The sequence below is a fragment of the Seriola dumerili genome, unplaced genomic scaffold (assembly GCF_002260705.1).
Source record: "Seriola dumerili isolate Sdu_G_001 unplaced genomic scaffold, Sdu_1.0 BDQW01000331.1, whole genome shotgun sequence".
NCBI classification, from domain to species: Eukaryota; Metazoa; Chordata; class Actinopteri; order Carangiformes; family Carangidae; genus Seriola; species Seriola dumerili.
Genome location: NW_019174586.1, coordinates 8,915,184 through 8,934,035, shown reverse-complemented (window position 1 = coordinate 8,934,035; position 18,852 = coordinate 8,915,184). Strand labels below are relative to the sequence as shown.

The window sequence follows — 18,852 nt, the reverse complement described above, 5'->3', positions numbered from 1 at the left end:
ACACGCCGACAGACAGACCTGCAAGCTGACTTCCAGCACATTCACAGCTCCACTGAACTTGGCTCATGCTGTCGTTTCTCTGACAGAAGAAAAGAGGAGACACACACACACTCACACATACACACACACACACACACACACCTCCGTGGGAGAGCTCAGATAAAGACGTGCCTTCAGTCTTGGAGTGGCGCTGTCACACACTGATATACAAATACGCATTTAGACAAATACACAGGCACAGTCAGGGAGCCACCACACGCCACATACACACTCACACTCACATTCCCACAAACACTCACTTCTCACACACACACACACACACACACACACAGGGGAGCAAACAGTCTCTCTCTCTTTCTCTCTCTCTCTCTTTCTTGCTCGCTCAGCTGCTCTCCCTATCTCTCTCTCCCCCTCTCCCTCTCTCTCTCTCCCTCCCATCTACACACACACACACACACACACCACTACAGTATATCAGCGAGTGACTAGCGGAGAGCCAGAGGGGAGTGCAGAAATGAATGTGAAGATCCTGACGCTGGTGATTGTGCTCTTGGTGTCTCTGCTGTGTTCTGCCAGTGCTGGTGAGTACAGGAGCGGCCAGCCTCGTCGCCGGTCGTCTCCCTTTGCTTTCTATTTCTCTCTCTGTTTGCCTTGGGCTCCAGCAGGCAGCTGTAGTTGATCAGTTACCCAGCATGGTTAGCCTTGTGTGGGCTCTAAAAGGCAGGAATATCAGCACCTGGCTGTATACAGTACTGCACTGCAGTGGTTATACTGTCTGCTATTGTACTGCCATGGCTTTTATGTTAAACTTGAATGTGGTTTCTGGCTTAGATTGATCATATTCCTCCCTGCCTCACCTTGATGCAAGCTTGTAAGACTTGGAGATGAAATATGAAGAGGTTTTTATTGATGGACGTTCATGTGTGGAGCTATTCCTGAGTGATAGATTGGCTGGATGTATAGGTGAATGTGGTGGCTGTTATGAAATGTATGATATGCATGGCACATGTTCTGTAAGGTGGAGTGAATCTGATTAATTTATGGCTTGATGTATTCCATCTGACCCAAGTGCTATATGATTATTACATGACTATGAATGAGCAGCAGGGCAACACAGCACCTTATATATGCATGCATGCCTCCTGTGGTGATGATAATGAGGACTGTAATTGTTGTACGTATCGATGAGGGGAACACAGATCCCAGGTGCATGGATCGTCTCTGGAGGGGCTCAGTCTTGATGCCCTGTCACAGTAAATTTCCGTAAAGTGCTGCTGCGTCTCTGGAGCCATTGTTGAACTAGATATCAATTCCAGTGTGAACCTAAAATGTCTAATATTTGGAACAAAAACAGTGACTTGGGACAATTATACAGGGGCAGGGCATGTTCGCTCTGATGGCTCATGGGAATAAATGCCTTCTGAGATACGGGCTGGGGGGTTAGTTTGGAGACCGATGGGCAGTCTGCAGATGTGATGCAGGTAACATTGTGATGTGAAAAAACAACAGTTAGGCCTGTGTAAATGTCTGGACCATTCTTGGGATTATCACCTACCCACCAACTACAGTGGCTTGGAAGACACACAGACAGAAGCTGTGTTTATCTTGAATACTGTGCAAGTGGAAGATGCTGTGTAGACTATATGTGATAGGATATAGAGAATACAATATGTAGCATAGACTATGAATGTAAGACGCTCTATACACTGCATCTTGGAAGATATAGGCCTAGGAATATGTATACTGTAAGATGCTGTATAGGCTGTATGTTGCTAGGTGCTGGAGAGACTGTGGTTCTAAGATGCTGTGTAGACTTTATGCTTGCAAGATGCTGTCCACTCTGTGTATTGATCCATGGCCACAGCACTCACAGTTCCCATGCTTCCCAGCACATTTGTCACAGCGACATGCTATTTTTGTCTGAGGCTCTCAGCACATGAGTAAATGGGAAGCAATTATCTAGCATCATGGTCAGTGTCGTTTTTCACGCCCTGCGTGTGGCTAAGCATGTTCCATGCTTGAGAGCCCACCATGCTACACCAGCGACGGGGAAAACAAGGCTGCTGTGCCTCGGGCTTTCATGGGAGCTTATCCTTCTCAACGCTGTTTAAGTCATGCCGCTTATGTGCCTCTCTGTTCCCTGGCTGCTACTGTAGTACCAGAGCTCCATTGACAGGGAGGAAGAGAGAGAAAGGGAGTGAAAGAGAGGAAGGGATGCAAGTGTGTTGCGGCGTTGATGGGTGTGGGGAGGGATGCTAGCTGGAGTGTGCCTGCGTAGCACAAGCCTCTGCTACAGTATGCGCTGTCGCGGGAAGGTGTCGGAAGAGGCTCTGCATGTAGGCAGTGGGTGTGAAGCCTTTCATCTTGAGACAAACGCTTTTCCAGTTCAGTGGGCTTTCTCTCTCTCTTTCTCTTTCTCTCCCTCTGTCTCTCTCTCTCAGGCATCTGTGTGTGTACATGTGTGTCTGAGAAAGAGGAGAGAGATACACAGAGAGAGTGAGACAGAGAGAGAGTGTGTGTGTGTGTGTGTGTATGTGTGTGCACTTGCAGGAAGCAATGAATATAGACCTGGATCCGGCTGATATAGGGTGGGGAAGTGTACATGAGAGTGTGTCTTGATTGTATTTATGGATGCACATGCATATCAGTAAGAACTCCTAGTGCAACAGGCAATTCACCTTAACAACCTAATGCTACTTAGAATATTCATCCAGTACACTAAAAGAGCTGCTGTGGCCTTCTCTATGTAATATTAGCATCCTTTAGCAGTGCACTTCAATTACCCATCCTTGAAAAGCACTCTGGCTCAGGAGTGGGCTCCAGCTTTAGACATGTGGTATCCATAATTCATCCCAAGGCCGATTACTCTTCCTCCCTGTGTAACTCTTAAGACTGGTATATAAACACTCCTTATTCTCAAAACATTCTCATGTCTGTCACAGCCTCGTAGAAGATATCAAAGCTTCATTTTCCTCCGCCACAGAAACACCCTGCCAATCTTCACCCAGGGACTCACAGGATAAAAACAATAGCAGCTGGCTCAGACACGCACTTGCCCACACGCACATATACGTAGAGAGTGTAATTGTACGGCCTGGGTTGAACAGGTGAGGCAGTTGTGAGTGCGAGCAGGGCACGAGGCCCAGATCAGAGCCATTATCTGGCAGAGAAATCGTCTGCTTGGGAAGGGAGGTGATTTTATGAGAGCTGTCAGCAATGCTATTATTCCATATTAAACTTTGATGTATTGTTGGGGCTGGCTGTTCCGTGGCACCAGCATGCATACACACTGTAGCCCGCCTGGCTCAGATGCTCAACCAAGTGTTACGAGGCAAAGTACAGCGAGAAAGAGGAGAGCTGCAGGACGTGCAGCCACAGATTTAGACACCTAGAGGCAGAAAACGTGTGCTTAGCTAGGTCTGATTATTCAGTTAAACAACATCTAAGATCTCTAAACCAACGGTAACCAGGAAGCTTTAAATCATAATCTCAGGTTTTCTAATGTAAAAGAGGGTGTTTGTGCCTGTGGACGTGATTACGGTGGCCGTGGAGAGAACAAAAAGCAGCTAAACTTTTCCAGATGTCCAGGCATAACATAATAACAGTAGGCAAACAGTTGTGTCAAAGGAGAAGCAGTGGAAAGGTTATTAGAGGATTATGGAGAATCACAGAGCCTTTTTTTTTTTTTTTTGAGGCACAGGAGCTTGTGAGCACCAGCTGGGTTTATGTCACACACACACACACACACACACACACACACACACACACACACATGCACATTTCAACACAGACACACACACAAAACACACACACGCAGGGTTAGATGAAATCCATCTCATGAAGAACCTGGATTTCCTTGTGATGCAGCATTACGAGAAAATAGAGCCAGCAGCCTGCAGCATCAGTGGAGTTTTTCTGCTGCAGAAAACACACACACACACACACACACACACACACTATAGTTGTGAGGACACATCTAACGTTAACCATCACATCTAAAGGCCCATCCCAAGCTCTTACCATTACCCTAACCTAAACCTAACTCTAAACACAACCCAAAAACCAAGTCTCAACCCTCCAACAGCCCTTTGAAGATGTGAGGATCAGCCAGATGGTCCTCATAGCAATGGTTCTGAACAAACATAGAAAGACATAAACACACACACACACACACACACACACACACACACACACACACACTCATAACAGTCTATGAGTTTGGGAAGTGGGTAAAGAGTGATTTGTTATCCTCTTGTTGATTTATTTCTTGTTTATCCTCTGTGGGTTTAAATAGTAGCAGTGGAACTATGTTATTATGATCCGCTCACGGGTTTAGGAGCGGGCGTTTGACAGTATATATGACACGAGATGATATAAATTTATTAGGTGTCAGAGATTTCGCCTTACTTTTCATACTGCGGTTGCAAACCATTTTAATATTTCTGGATGCATTATGCCGTATTCACACCATATTGTTCAGACTGTAACTACGAGCAGCCAAGGAGGAATTAAATTGGGAATTTCTGACAGCAATGCAAAAGGAGCTACAGACGCGTCAACAAACTGTTGGCAAAATGGCTGAAGCTGACGGTATGCAGAAAAGTAGATATACACTGTATGTTTGTACCTGTTTTTACTTTTTAATGAACCACTGCGAACACATAACACCACAAAAATAGCAAAATTCGGCTATTTAAATGGAGTGACTGCAAGATTTACTGTGGGTGTAACCATCTTGAACAGGAGGTTTTCTCCTTTGCTTTCTGCCGACATTGTGTAATTGCAGCATTATGGTTAGTGTGGCAGATAAATTAAATAAAATGATTTTTAAGTCTTCTGACTTATCGGGCGTTTGGACTGTTGGATGTTCCCATGTGGTTATTTTATCTCTTCGCAAGTTGTAGATCAAAATATATCGTTATCATGATTAAAAAAAAAAAAAAACCTTATCTTAGATTTTATACTGCCCATCCCTGCAGTTCATAAAATGCAACTGAATGTAGCTGTAGGTTTCAACCAGGAGAGTTTTCTGCGATAAACCACTTCACATCTGTATAATATCACCCAATGTGAGCTTGGTGAATGGCACTCACAATTGCTCTGGAGTGGGTGGGAGTTGAGGAAGAGATTTAGAGAAAAATCATAACTCATTTGGTAGGGATATAAGGCTAACCTTTGGGCTAACACTCCCCGGAGAGCTCAGCTGTTGAAGACTTTGGCATATGTGACTGCTGCGCTGCTGTAATGTAATTCAGAACCCTTTGAATGAATAAATCTACTCACTTAGATCTTCCCTAGAGAGTAAATGCAGTGAAGGGAAGAAAAAGTGTGAGGGGGAGTAAAAGACAGGCCAAGGGACAGAAAAATAAAAGGGTGGACAGGAAGAGAGGCTATCTCGGAGATGGGAGGTTGTGTAAGCTTTCCATGGTGAAGGAAGTCACAGCTACATCTACAAACTCACAGCTGGTGATCTTGCTCGGCTTTACACAGTTCATATGAGGAATAATGACATGATGACACTTCTTGGCTGTAAGGAAGAAACCAGTTCTGCTAAATATGCTGAATTACTTGTAAATCAAATTCTGACTCCATTCTGCGGCCCAGACCCCACTTTGGGTTTTGAGGTCACAACCTGGAGGTTTGGGCAAGGGGTAGTGTGTGTTTGTGTGTGTGTGTGTGTGTGTGTGTGTGTGTGTGTGTGTGTGTGTGTGTGTGTGTGTGTGTGGGGGGGGGGGTCCTGTGTTAGCGAGGCCTCATGTGATCACCAGACCCTATCCTCAAGCCCAGGGCGCTCCATACAACTTAATTAGAGCCAGATATTTTCAAAAACTGCTCTGTTTTCCACCAGTATCCAATATTAAAGTGATTTATGACTCTCTTTTTGAACATTAAGTGTTACATTTATAGCGGTTGTCCCAAAAGATCAGATTCCTGATCAAAATCTGAGTGGACATTTTTATTAACGGGCTGTCAGACCGCAGAATAAATATTGCGGTCTTTAGGAATGCAGGTGCTTTAATTACTTTCGTTCCCAATTTGTAGGAACTCAGAATGGAAAAATATGGCTTCTGTGTATTGCTTTAGAGATGTCATTTGTGGTAGAAATTCATACTTCAGCAGCTAAAAACGCATGTAGAAGTGAAATACTTTGGAGAATCAAATAAATATGGTTTAGGGTATTGTCGCCATTAACGTCAAACCTCTATAGGAGCTATAATGGATCAGTGAGATTTCATATGTAGCTAAAAGTGCTGCACAGCTGGCTGTTGTTAGGCTGCTCTAAGTCAGACAAGGGATTTCATTGCTGTGAAGATCACAGTGCGGATTGGGGCTGCGGATGGTGGAGAGGGACTTAGTAGATTTGGGGTTCATTTAGTGACGCCCCCATTGGGATCTGCCTAAACTCCAAGCCTCAGGCAACAGGATGTGCACGTCTCCTCTATTCTCAGCGTATTACAGGATGTGGTGGTGCATCTCATGAGGTTTCAAACTGTCATGCACCTTATGTTGTTGCCTTAAATGAAATGCTTGAAAATGGAAATTGTAAGATCTCTTCCATCTTCCACACAACAGGGTCCCCTCTGTGACAACACAGAAATCATTCATTTTAGAAATCATGTATTATTCAACACAACTGCTCTGTCTTTGATCACAAACGTTATTGTCCCTGGGAGACTATTTCACACACACGTAAACATTGGTCAATCTAATGATCTGCCACTGACTAATAGCGTGGATCTCCCCACAGGCTGTTTCCTGCATCGGGACAGGGCCCCTCGCTCTGTCTCATTCACTTGGGCTACCCGGCCGTCAGGGCCCCTGAGTATAAACAAATATTTGTAAAGAAAAATAGAAAAGCAAAACAATATATGGAATTCATAAACATGCATCCACATCAGGCAAACAGTTTATCCTGACAGCCGATGGAAACAGAGGAGGACGCCGAGGACCAATAAACACTGAACTGCAGCTCACCTGCAGCACTGCGCAGCTGAGCCTGTCAGTAAAAGTCTTTATGATTTTTATTCCTTCACTTAATATGTGTGACGAAACTGCTTACCAAGTTTCACTGCATAGCCTTTAACCAAAGGGCTTCTTTTCTGCACACCATACGCTCAGTATGTCAGTAATAAAACTATGTTATAGGCGACACTATTCATTAGACATATTTAAAGGTGGTGCAAGTTAAACCAAAACAAGTGGACCAAGAATTATTATTATTATTTAACAATTATTATTAGAGGTATTTTTATCCCAGTCCTACAGTGTCGTTTATTGTGTATCCGCTGTGGCTCTGAGCGTCAGAGCCATTGTTTTGCATTCTTTGGTGTGGACGAGAGATAACACAGTCTGATGCAATGTTGGTGCTATTTTCCTTTAATAGTACTGTATGTGCTGTGGGGAGAGGCGATGTCCCCTCAGGCATTAAAAGCTGCAGTGAACCCTGCGCTGTGACGTTTCTCTGCCTCTTTCTGTTTCTCCCACATCTCAAATGGGAGAAGGAACGCAGGTTCACACAGCATGGGGGGGGGGTGATGACACAGGAGAGGGAGGGGCTGTGTTTCACATCTGATTAGCGTGCCCATGGAAACGGATGGTTGGAGGATCCCTTTGCCCTTGACATGCAATCTCTGGAGATTAGGGCAATGGTTGGTAGCCTTACCTACCTACTGTACCTGCCATGCGCACAGAGTTAGCCCGCTGCTGTTAACGGAAACAGCAGCAGCAGCAGCAGCTTCTCTCCTTCCCCTGCCCTCCACCGTTTTGATACACCTACAGGAAAGTTGTGAGGAGAAATTTCCCCTTGTAGTTATTTTACATTTGCTTCCCTGACTTCTCATGTTCAATAGGCTCCAACCTGCAGTAACCTTATAGCCACAAATTCACCCCTTCAGCTGGAGTGGCATTGTGAATAAACTAACAGGCAGTCAAGTGGTGAGGGGAGTCAGTGGCTTCGTTAGCTGGCTCAATGCTGCTGCCGGCCCTTTGAACTCACAGCGCTCTGATCATAGCAGAGTACGCAGTCTCACACCTCATCATTTCATACACTCTCTAATTCAGGAGCATATATAGCGCCACACTTCACAGGCGGCTGACTAACTCAAAGGGCCATCTGCAGAAAGCCAGAAACTAGAGGGCTGGACAGTTTGTTCTTAATTCGTCCTGAACCTTTAGTGACAGTGGGGGGGTTGATTTCTGAGCAGGGAGGACAGGGGGTTAAGTTTAAAAGCTGCAGTAATAGGAGCAACTTTTCATGCACTTTGGTTTCCTCAGCGGAGTTTGTATAGACAAAGCCAGCCTTCAGCTCGGCCACAAGCCTAGCATTATCACAGTACAACAATGCTGAATATCAAACAGTCAAAAGAAAGTGCTCATGACCAAAACAAACCCCCCCCCCCACACACACACACACACACACACCCCACCCCCTGAGAGGAACACTCAGAAGCCAAGTGCAGTGATCCACAGGGGACGTTAAAAACATGCAGGCACACAGTCAGAGGGCTGATCGTGGATTCAGTGAAATTTTTAAATTGAGAACCTGGTCGATTTCAGCTGACAATGTCATTCTTTTTGCTCCAAACTGAGCGCCTTTCATGGTGGCTGCCATGGTAACGTGGTCTGAAAGTCGGCAAGCAATTGGTACCAGTTTCTGCCAAGGCCCGGACTTACTGGTGGGCTTGCGATAAGCAGCATTTCCGACGGTAAATGTTGGATTGTGAAACCTGAACAAGGGACATCCGCCTTAGTTAGGCACCGTTCCATATGTGCAGGATGAATGTGTGAGGAGGCTATCAGGCAGCTAGCAAATCCCCAGTACGATGCTGCAGCAGTGCTGGGACTTATTCTAGGTTAAAAGAATGTTTGGCTTGTATCTGGCACAATTAACACATCCCATCCATGGCTAAATAATCCTGATCCCCTAATGTGCTTATGCAGTGGGAAGCATCTCTGCCCATGACATGTCTCTGTCTGGCTGTGTGGGTTAGTATGTCTGTGGTAATGGCATGCTATAGAGGGATTCATTAGCTAAAGCTACTCCTCTCCTTTTAGTGAATGAAGGAGGGAGGCATACAACGGAGACAGCAGGCCTGCTCCTCCACCGTCATGGTAATAACCATGGCTACACACACCAGGGTATTTATTCTTTCCTCTCTCCCACTAACACAAATATTGTTCTGCTGCCCATAAGGATTACACACACATTTAATAAGCTACATCCACCTCCCATATACAGTAGACACAAATAATGCTGCTGTCTTTATATTACTGTGCATGTCTGGAAAATGCTGTAATGGTAGTCACTGGTTTATTTATGCAACAGAAACCCAATCCGTCATTACATCTGAATATCTTGTTAAGGAATGTTATTGTATTAATAGTGATTACAGCATGTTAAAATGATGTGTTATTGTGAAAAGATGGAAAGAGCTTCAAATGGGTCTATGATTTAGTCCGATCACAGTGTTAACAGGACGGGAATCTCTGTTGTACTTGATGCTAGCATGCTAATGTTCAGCAGGTATAATGTTTACCACAATCACTACTTTAGTTTAGTCTGTAGGCATTTGCTATTTAACACTAAATGCCAAGTAAAGTTGAGGCTGATGGGGATGTCGTCAGTCGAGCAGATATCTGCCCATAAACCAAAGCATTAGGCACATTTAAATTTTGTCCTGATCATGGTGCTAAAGGGGTTCATTAAAGTCCGCAGGATTCATTCTGTGGGCGCCATGAATGTTTGCACAAGACTTATTCCAGCACCGACCCCGATGTTTGTTTACACATCAAGATGCATCTGTACAAACTGCACTGAGCGGGATTCATGGCACAGAGGTGTCAGATAAGTGATGTAGGTAAAAACAGTAAAAAAACAAACCGAAAAAACTAAGAGGAGAAATGTAATGTTCTTGAGAAGCTCAGCCAAGTGTGAAAATAGATCAATGAGATGGCACATAACTGATTCATAATCAGTGTGACTGTGAGTGATGAGCAGGACAAGTAAACAAACAGATAAGATTCAAGAGGACAGCAAATCAATTTGCGGTGACACAGAGAAAATTAAACGCAGCAAGGATTACATTTTGGAGGCCACGCTTGATCGTGCATGTTTACATTTAATACAACAGTTTCTAAACCAGGAACACAGCCCTCAGCGTACTTGTTGCTACAGTTAGTCTCACAGGCCGCCATAGTTTAATCTCTTATGTCCTAGTGGCAGAAAAACCATTATGCTGTGGCAACATTTACAAGTGCAAACATTTGTTATGTTGCTGTTTTGGCAGTCGATACACACAAATCAGCTTTACGGCTATTAATAAGCAGCTCAGGCCCATTTGCCATGCTGTCTGTGTTCCTGCATTGACACACAGCACTGTGATATACAGTTTGCTCCTGCCAGCCACGAGGGCAGCTGATGAACTTGGCATTAAACCAGAGGACAGTCATTTCTCCTAACTGACTGGATGGACAAATGGAAGATGTATATCTCTTCAGGCTCCACTGATGGACTGTTGCAGAATCAACAGGGATAAGCTGTCAGTTTTCCACTTTCCACTGGGCCATTACAAGACGGAGAGCCAGCCATTTGAAAAAGACAACATAACAGATATCACCTTAGGAGGTAGTGGTGAAACTAGGGCGGGGAATTAGGGAGCAGCCAACCAGCTATTCATCATTAGTCTGGAGACTGGCCAGTTTCTGACGCTGTCAACTACTCTCTCTTCCCTGCCTGACCACCTCTACCTCTCCTCTTCCACCCTGCTCCTTTTTTTAAGGAGGCTTGTGTGGTGATGCAAGCAGCAGTAGCAGCGATAACCAGGCATTCCTGACATTCCCCCTTTATTAAACTTTAATTAGGGAATTACCAAGTGGGGGCAGAAGTGTTGAGATTTGGTGGAAAGAGGGCGAAACCAGGTCTCCAAGGTCATCAGAAGTAGAGATAAGACGCTTAGTGCTATGAGACATATGTTATCCTGCCATTTTACTGTTTTACCAGCTCAACATAAACATGGGAATCTCTCATGGGAAAAGATCAAATGGGATACCACAGAGACTGGATCCAATTTCAGAGCAATAAGATAGCCGAGATATCTTTGTTTATGGAGAAGAAACATGCATTATCCAATGATGGGTCTGCCATGGAAACAATCAAAAGGTCTCATCCACCGTAACACATGCTGCCACGTTCGGTCTGCATGTATTCCACTACAGATGGGTAGAGATACAAAACTAGCTGTTGCTGTATGTCATATCTGTCACACCACGACGCTTTCTCTACAGACTGCAAGAGTTAATCTATACCACCAGCGTTATCACTGGAGCTCGGGTTATTTTTAGCACCTTTCATTACACTTTTCTATCCTGTAGCCAGATTGGACGGGTTGATATTTGTCAGGAAAATCACGAGATGTTCTCCCTTCAAACCCCAGTGCTGAACAGTGGCTGACAGCTTGCCATGGCAGGAGACATCTAAATTGTCTCATTATGGACCAGGGGTTATGACAGCCTGAGCCACCCTTAGAGGAACGGCAGATGAGCTGTGTGAGCCGAGGTACAATTACTTTACCATCTTGAATTGCAGTGCGTGTATGTATCTATGTGCGCGCGTAGCAACTGAGCGCGACTCCGTGCGTGTGTTTGCAGCACCTGTTAAACTAGCCTGCTGCTCAAACTTGAGCTGCAGTCGGGCGTAGTGTGGCACTGTAGTTACTGCAGGTGTCATTGAGACATTTAAAGTGTCAGGATTTTTGTCATTTCTCACCCAGTTCCTTCTGGCGCTTTTTTCATTCTTACCACAAAGTGCAGCACTATGAAAATCTGTGAAGAGATTCTGATCAGAAATATGCACCATTACCCTCGTTTGAACAATTCAAACACTCCTCTCTATGACGTCAGTAAAACAGCTTCTGTCTTCTGAGGAAAACATTTGCTTCGAGCACGACATGACACCTTAAATATCGAAGACTACAGTCTGGGCATTCTGCATCTCCATGCTGAGGGTGTATCAGGGGCAAATAATACTTCTGTTAGCCCCAAAAATCTACTCAAACACAGAGTGCACTAACATTCAACCACCCTGGATTTGAAAGAAATGAGCTGAATGAGCCTCCAGAATGTGTGAACGTCTCTCATTCGCTGCGTCTCTGGAACAATAACAACAGGATAATGCGCAGATTAGTGCTCCTGGGGGCAAAGATGGGCTTTAGATGCGGAAATATGCAACAGAGACTCCCTCCCCCCACCCCACCCCACCCCTCCGCTGCAAATGAATTAGCCCACTGTTCGCACACAAATATAGTGTGTAATGTGCTTGCAGAAGAAGATTAGTGTGGAAATGGAACTTGAGATGTCTGGCGTTTCAGGGATATACATTGAAAACATTCAACAAGCTGTCTGGCTCAATCATGCAGTTCAGTACTGTTTAAACCTGAAAGCTAAAAACCCTTCTCTATTTTCCTCTTAAGTTCTTCTAAAGACGTTCAATATGCCACAGCTGGTCATTAATTAAGACTATGCCTTCCTTCTAATGGCGTCTTGAATTCTGCTCTTGAAGAAAGCCACCCTCTATTCAAGCTAACTGATCGCGGCTATTAGATGAGCCTGAGTGTTTTGAATGCCATAGGCAGGTTTTAGAGACAGTTTTTTCCAAGAGAATACTTCAATCAGGCGGCGTCCTCAGGGTCACAGCTGTGCCTTGTTCATATAACAGCCTGTAATATCACCACTCAGCACAACGAAATACTCTGACTGATGAAGAGAATCTTAAGGATCCAGGAAACTTAACATTATCACGGCTTTTGTAAGCTGCTCAACCGCTGTCCTCAGTATTCTCGCTGCTTTTCCAAACCTCTGCAGTCGACCGGCCGATTTCATCTTAAGCTGTGTCCTCACCCGAGCCCACCCCCCCACCCCCACCCTCACCTCCCCCCGTAAACCTAAGGAAGGTCTTTCTCTTGGGAATTCTGAAAATGGTGCCAGTGTCTCTGAGGAGAGGAGACAGGAATGTCATGACCCCGTGTGAGTGATGTCAATCAGCTTTTTGATGGGAAATACTCAACGGGGATTTGTAGTTTCTTTTGAGAAAAGGAGGTAGTTTGGCTCCGAGGAGGTCGGAGAAACGCAGAAGAGATCACGAAAGATGACATTAATTTAGAAGAGTGGGAAAGGTGCATTGTTAAAGTTTAGTTACTTGACCTGTGAAATCTGTCACACAATATGTTCTGGCTCCAAAGGCAGCTTTCTATAACCCTGATGGTTTCTTTAGGGTTATCTCAGTTTGGGCTTGAGACTACATTAAAGTCTGCACTACACAGTAGAGATGTAAAGATTGATGTTATTTAGGAGGCAGGGAGGATCTAATGACAGACGCTATTGAATTAAATTATGAGGAATGTAGGGTCCAGTGTTTGCAGAGTTTGAGCCATGCAGGGGCTGAAAGTCGCGATATATCTCGGCCTCCGCTGCCACAGTTTTGTTTTTCCAATGTGTCTCTTGTGAGTGATCCAAGTCAACTACATCTTTACAGCTCCAATTCAGTAACTTACATTCTGATGATATTATTCAAAGGTTATTAGAATTAAAAACGAGCTGCTCTATAAGTACATACAGCGTGTGATCGCTGAGACATCTGACCACATCGATGTGTCCAAATAAAAAGACCTGCTCTGCTGTGACTCAAATTTTATTGGACTAAAAATCTGGGTGTAGTGTGAAAGATCACTTGCACTAAATATCCCCTTTGCAACTAAAGATCTGCTGCAAAATGTAAAAAGAAAAATCCCTGGATTTCAGAGAGGAGGTGATGTTAAAAGGTCACAGAGACACTTGAGGTGGACCTAACCATTTAGAAAAGAGGGGCTTAAGGGGATCAGGCCACACTTATTGAGAGATGACTGAGAACATCTGGGATCACTCTCAAACACACACATTCTCTCACTCACACACACACACACACCTAAGACTTTCACACACATTCTCTGAGAGACACACTATGCTATTAAACTCATCTCTAATCTTGGATCAAACACTGCGACAGGATGCACCTCCACAAGGTCTGGTGCTGTGTGGTGTTTGTAATCTTGAGGGAGAGTGAGAGAGACATGAGACACGAGGGTTTTGGGCTATGTCTATCTGCTGAGCTTTGGTTCCACAACGCTGACTTGATGAACTACAACACTGGGTGGGCTTAAACAGGCCCAGGCCCACACACACACACACACACACACACACTTATCTATACATGTCTCTTGTTTCCTCATCCATTACCACAGCGATTCCTCTTTGGGTCTTGCTACACATTTTCCATAATCAAGTCAAATGTGATACTTTTGGTGAGAGGAGGTTGTGAAGTCGAATCTAATTGGTCTGTCCTCTGTGTGTTTGCGTGTCCTCCAGGTCCCATGGCCTCCATGGAGCATGGCAGAGAGCTGGAAGAGGCCTCTACAGTGAGAAAAATGGTCCAGCAAAGCCCTGCGAGGGGCGGTCAGACCCACAGACCAGCCGGCTGGAAGAGGAGACGCCCACGGCCCCGTCTTTCCCACAAGGGGCCCATGCCGTTCTAGAGCAAGGTGAGTTTGTAGCAGTCAGGGGAGACAAGACGTTCGTGATAAAACGGTCAGTGTCACACGGTAAAAGTCTTTCTGCCCGCATTGCATTCTCATGAATAAGCATGTGCCTGTCTGCACTGTGTTTGCCCCTGTCCAACTTTCAAGTAAGAGCTACGTTTCTCAAGAAAAATAAGAGCAAAAGCACTTCCCAATATATTAAATCATAGCTGCTGACTAGTGAGGAAACCATTTCTATGAGGAATCTTTACCAGGAATATGATGTTGAGTCCTCAATACTTTATTGGCAGAATCAGTTTGGATGTTTTCGATGACGAATGGGAAACTCAAACTCTTACAGGACCACTTGAAACTGTTAATGACCATCGCAGCCAGACTCAGCTCCAACACAAGGATGTTATTGTTGGCACTGAGAAAAGTGCATGTCTTAACAGCTTATTGGACTTTAGCCTACCAGCTTGAATGCCTCCGTAGTAGGAGAGACTGTTTCTGAGGGTACGTCATTTATTTCCTCATATGGGAGACGGTTATTCTTAGAAACCTAACCTTTGAATCAATTCAACTAGCATAAATCTTTTCTCTCCACCTGATTAAGTCAATTAAAACCCGTTTTCCAAAAATAATACTTGGGAGAGTTGGGTTTCCTGGCTGTAATGCTTTTCCTCACAGGAATGTTTAACTAGCTGTCAAGTAAAACAAGGTTTTGTGTGGAAACTCTTTCATCCAAAATCAGAGATAATATTTTACTTATCACCTTTTTCGCAGTTTGATTTTCTTTTCTCAACCAAAACAAACTCTCTGTATGTCTACAGAAACATATCAAGCTTCACTGAGAAACTAAAGCATATACAGTTAATTAAACAACATTATCAGATTTACAGTATATACAGATTAAAACTCTCTTTGCGCTTGCTAATGTTTACACATCTCTGTGAATAGAAAGCAACAGCAATACAATCGTGTTCCTGCATTAAGAAGCACGGGACCCATTCACATGTCTCTCCCAGACGCTGTGAGAGACAGGGAAACTTGACAAAACACAATATCTCTGCAGGAGGTGCTGACCATACAACATTGACCTGCAGAGGTCCGCCATAAATTAACGCTGTAGTGAGAGGCGGCTGCAGCCAGAGAGTGTCGAGGCATGGTTAATCAGTTTTCAGGAAAAGGGATCAAAGCCAAACAAGTAGAAAGCTCTATTCTCTAAAACTGCCAGATGAGTTTTACAATCTATGGCGAATTATGGATCATTATTTTTTTTAATTTATGGTCAAGGTCAGAGTTCTTTCACTCCTGCTTTCAATACGGGACTCTAGAGTCTCACAACTAGGTTGAAAACAATAAGTGAGGTCAGTGTGCACTTAAAGGACAGCACAGGTCGTCCAACTTTTCCTCAGCCTGCCAATAAAATGTGAGAATCCTCAGCGGTCAGAGTTTGTGTTCAGTGCCAGAGAGCTGGCCACACAATACCGGGAGCTTCAGGAAGTTGTGAAGCTCTTTAAAAGTGAACGGCTCAGTGAATCACAAAGCTGTCTCTGCAAACACCACTTAAACCACAACACGCTGAAGATTTCCTTCTTTTCTTTTTCTTTTTTTTTTTTGCTCGCTTCCCACTCCAGCTCCTCTCATTCTTACAAAGTTCATAGTTCACCTCATTCAAGGATTTCTCTGCATGCCGTGCCAATTTAGCCCAACCTGATCAGAGTGGGAATCAGGCTGCCCATTAGCTGCATTTCACAGATAACGCTACCAACTGTCACAGACTAAATGATCCAAGGAGTTACAAGTCTTCTTCACAGTTCAGTCCCAGTTTGTTCACCGTCTGACCGGAGGAATTAAGTCTTCACGAGAAGCATGAATCCAGCCAACGAGCCAGTCTTCACACACTTCAGCTTGAAAAGCTCTGTTCATCCTCATGTGTTCTACGTCCTTCTTCAGTTTGAGCTGATGATGAGAAAAACACCTCCTGAAGCAGCTGGAGATGCATTTTGTTTGATCAAAGCTAGAGTTCAATGGAGACGTCCAGCTGAGGGCTGCTGAGACTTGCAGGCAGACAGAGTGTATGTGGAGATGTCATTACAGCCCTAAACTTAATTTAACTGAGCTGTGTTCTTAAATAAAGATTAAGAACAAGGATCGACTTGACAGTGTCCGTCCTCCAGCCCTATCCTTTTTAGTGACATCTCCCCATTTCAGTGTCAAAAGCAGCTCATCTTTTATTCTCTAAGACACCTGAGGCAAAGTTTGACTTTTCATCATTACAAAATCCAGATGTGAACGCCACTGAGAAGAAAGATGGCGACCCGGGTCATTCCTCTTTGAGCATCTGAGTAGACTCAGATCCAAACGTGCTATTACAACTCTTGGATCTAAGCCATGCCAGTGACAGTCTAAAAGACGACAGGATATTACAGATTTAAAGCCGCAAGCAATTTACGAAAAACCCTTTGAGACCCCGAGTGTGAGAAAGCTCGGTGAATGAGTCTTCTGAAGAGTTTTTCATCAAAAAAAAAAAAGTAGAGCAGGTCTGCAACTCCTCCCATACACTCACTCTGTGATGCAGTATGACTTCAAGGCACTGACATCATACTGTGGACCCACACAGTACAAAGGATGACAACAAACAACAATACAACTCAATAGAGATTAGATATAGCGTACATCAGTCCTTGAGGCCTTACATGACCATGGAAATATGCCATCTTGAAACAAGAGCAGGCTCTTATTACTGAATGAACCTTGTTGTCATGTAACAAAGCTTACAGCGCCTGAAATCTTGGTAGATTATCACAGGACAGGAGAAGATAAAGGGCGAGGGAAGATAAAAGATTTCCTCATTGTGAAGGAGCGATCCTGCGCCCCCAGCACAGTATAATGTTGGGCTTGTGTTCCACAGTGAGATATACAATTGTTTTTCTTACTCCCTGCTGCACTCGTCTATCAAAGACCGTGAAATCTGGTTGGAACATGTCCGAACCTTTTCTTCTAGTTTTTAAGAGCAAGATAACATAAGGTAAAACACAGAGAAAGCTCTAGTAGAAACTCCCTGCGGGGGGGGGGGGGGGGGGGGGGGGGGGGGGGGGGGCCTTATTGGAGAGGAAATTGAAATGTCTGCATGACTCATGAAATGATTTTTAGGAATACAAAGAAAATAAACACACACTGATGGTGCCTCTTCTGTTATTTTTCTCTGTCTTGCAGGCACTGCTTTGAGCGCCCTCCCCCAGGTTCTGATTTCTATGCTCTTCCTTTGCCTTGGGGGGCCTTGCAACGAAGGGCCTACGCTTGCCCAGCCTGAAGAGTGATGTCCATAGCACCTGCTGGTTCTTCAAGCAACTCTGTCCACAAAAAAATCAGGACAAGCCGCTCACCCTCAGCTCTAGGAGGAATTGGGGGCAGGGAAGGGGGGTGGGGGGTATTGAGCCCGAGCTATCAGACGGTATTTCTCTGTCTCTCTCTTTCTCTTTCTCTTTCTCTCACTCCCTCACTACTTATCTATCTCTGTCTTCTCCCAAGTGTTTTTTATTTTTGTTTGTTTTTTTTTTTCAATTTTCCTATCATTTGCTTAATAGAGCCCAATCATAGCGATCTACCTGAGTGTCTCACACACTTTGCATGACATGTGGTGGAGAGGGAGCCCGGTCAAAACAATCTGAGTCTTAAAGCATCTGTCACTTCTCCATGGTGTGGTATTCCCATCTCTCAGATTCAAGGTTACTGCAGCCGCTGATTTCTTTGCTGTGTAGCTACTTAACAGCTTTACCTGCGGGAGAGGGCGCTGATCATGCAGAAGGGCAGTGTCAGTTTTAATAGTTGACAATAGCAAATATTAAGTTCACTTATGATACTCTGGATGTCCGCTGCGTAAAGGGATCCAAGGTTTTGGTGTTTAAAATGGAAGAGCAAGAGCGTCACATCTGAACGTCATGATAAACCATCACTTAGTTATCATCATTAACGGTGCTTTGTACCTCCTAATGACAGTACGTCCACGTGCAAAGTAAAGTTGGACTGAAAAGAGAGCACATATTGTCAAAACAATCTATTTAAGTGACAGAATAATTCCTTCGTTTAGGAGATTCTTTAATCCAAAGCTATTCTGGTGTTTCTGAACTCATTAACACCTTAGGGAGGGGTTTACTGACACGCTCAAGGTTACTGTAACATGCCCCACCTTGGATGAGTCCTTTGACCCCAAATCCCAATCCCAATCCTGTCCCCAATCCCCAGCCTTCGCACCACACTGCTGCCCTGCGCAGCCGCTCTACACGACTGTTAACTGGCA

At 44.5% G+C, this 18,852-nt stretch overlaps 2 protein-coding genes across 2 annotated transcripts in view; one reads left to right on the top strand and one right to left on the bottom strand.

Moving 5' to 3' along the window:
• xpnpep2 (X-prolyl aminopeptidase 2) overlaps positions 1 to 18,852 on the bottom strand; it is a 93,296-nt gene that overhangs the window by 62,984 nt on the left and 11,460 nt on the right. The window lies entirely within an intron of this gene.
• apln (apelin) lies at positions 400 to 17,995 on the top strand. The gene is made up of 3 exons (XM_022759895.1): positions 400 to 581; positions 14,398 to 14,570; positions 17,769 to 17,995. The coding sequence occupies exons 1-2, from the start codon at positions 515 to 517 to the stop codon at positions 14,562 to 14,564; spliced, it is 234 nt and encodes a 77-aa protein (XP_022615616.1). The 5' UTR covers positions 400 to 514; the 3' UTR covers positions 14,565 to 14,570; positions 17,769 to 17,995.

What these genes read in the sequence shown, in the direction of transcription:
- apln (XM_022759895.1), top strand. Translation starts at nt 515, where the DNA reads ATGAATGTGAAGATCCTGACGCTGGTGATTGTGCTCTTGGTGTCTCTG. An exon ending in GCTGTGTTCTGCCAGTGCTG is followed by an intron (nt 582 to 14,397) that starts GTGAGTACAGGA and finishes CGTGTCCTCCAG; the next exon opens with GTCCCATGGCCTCCATGGAG.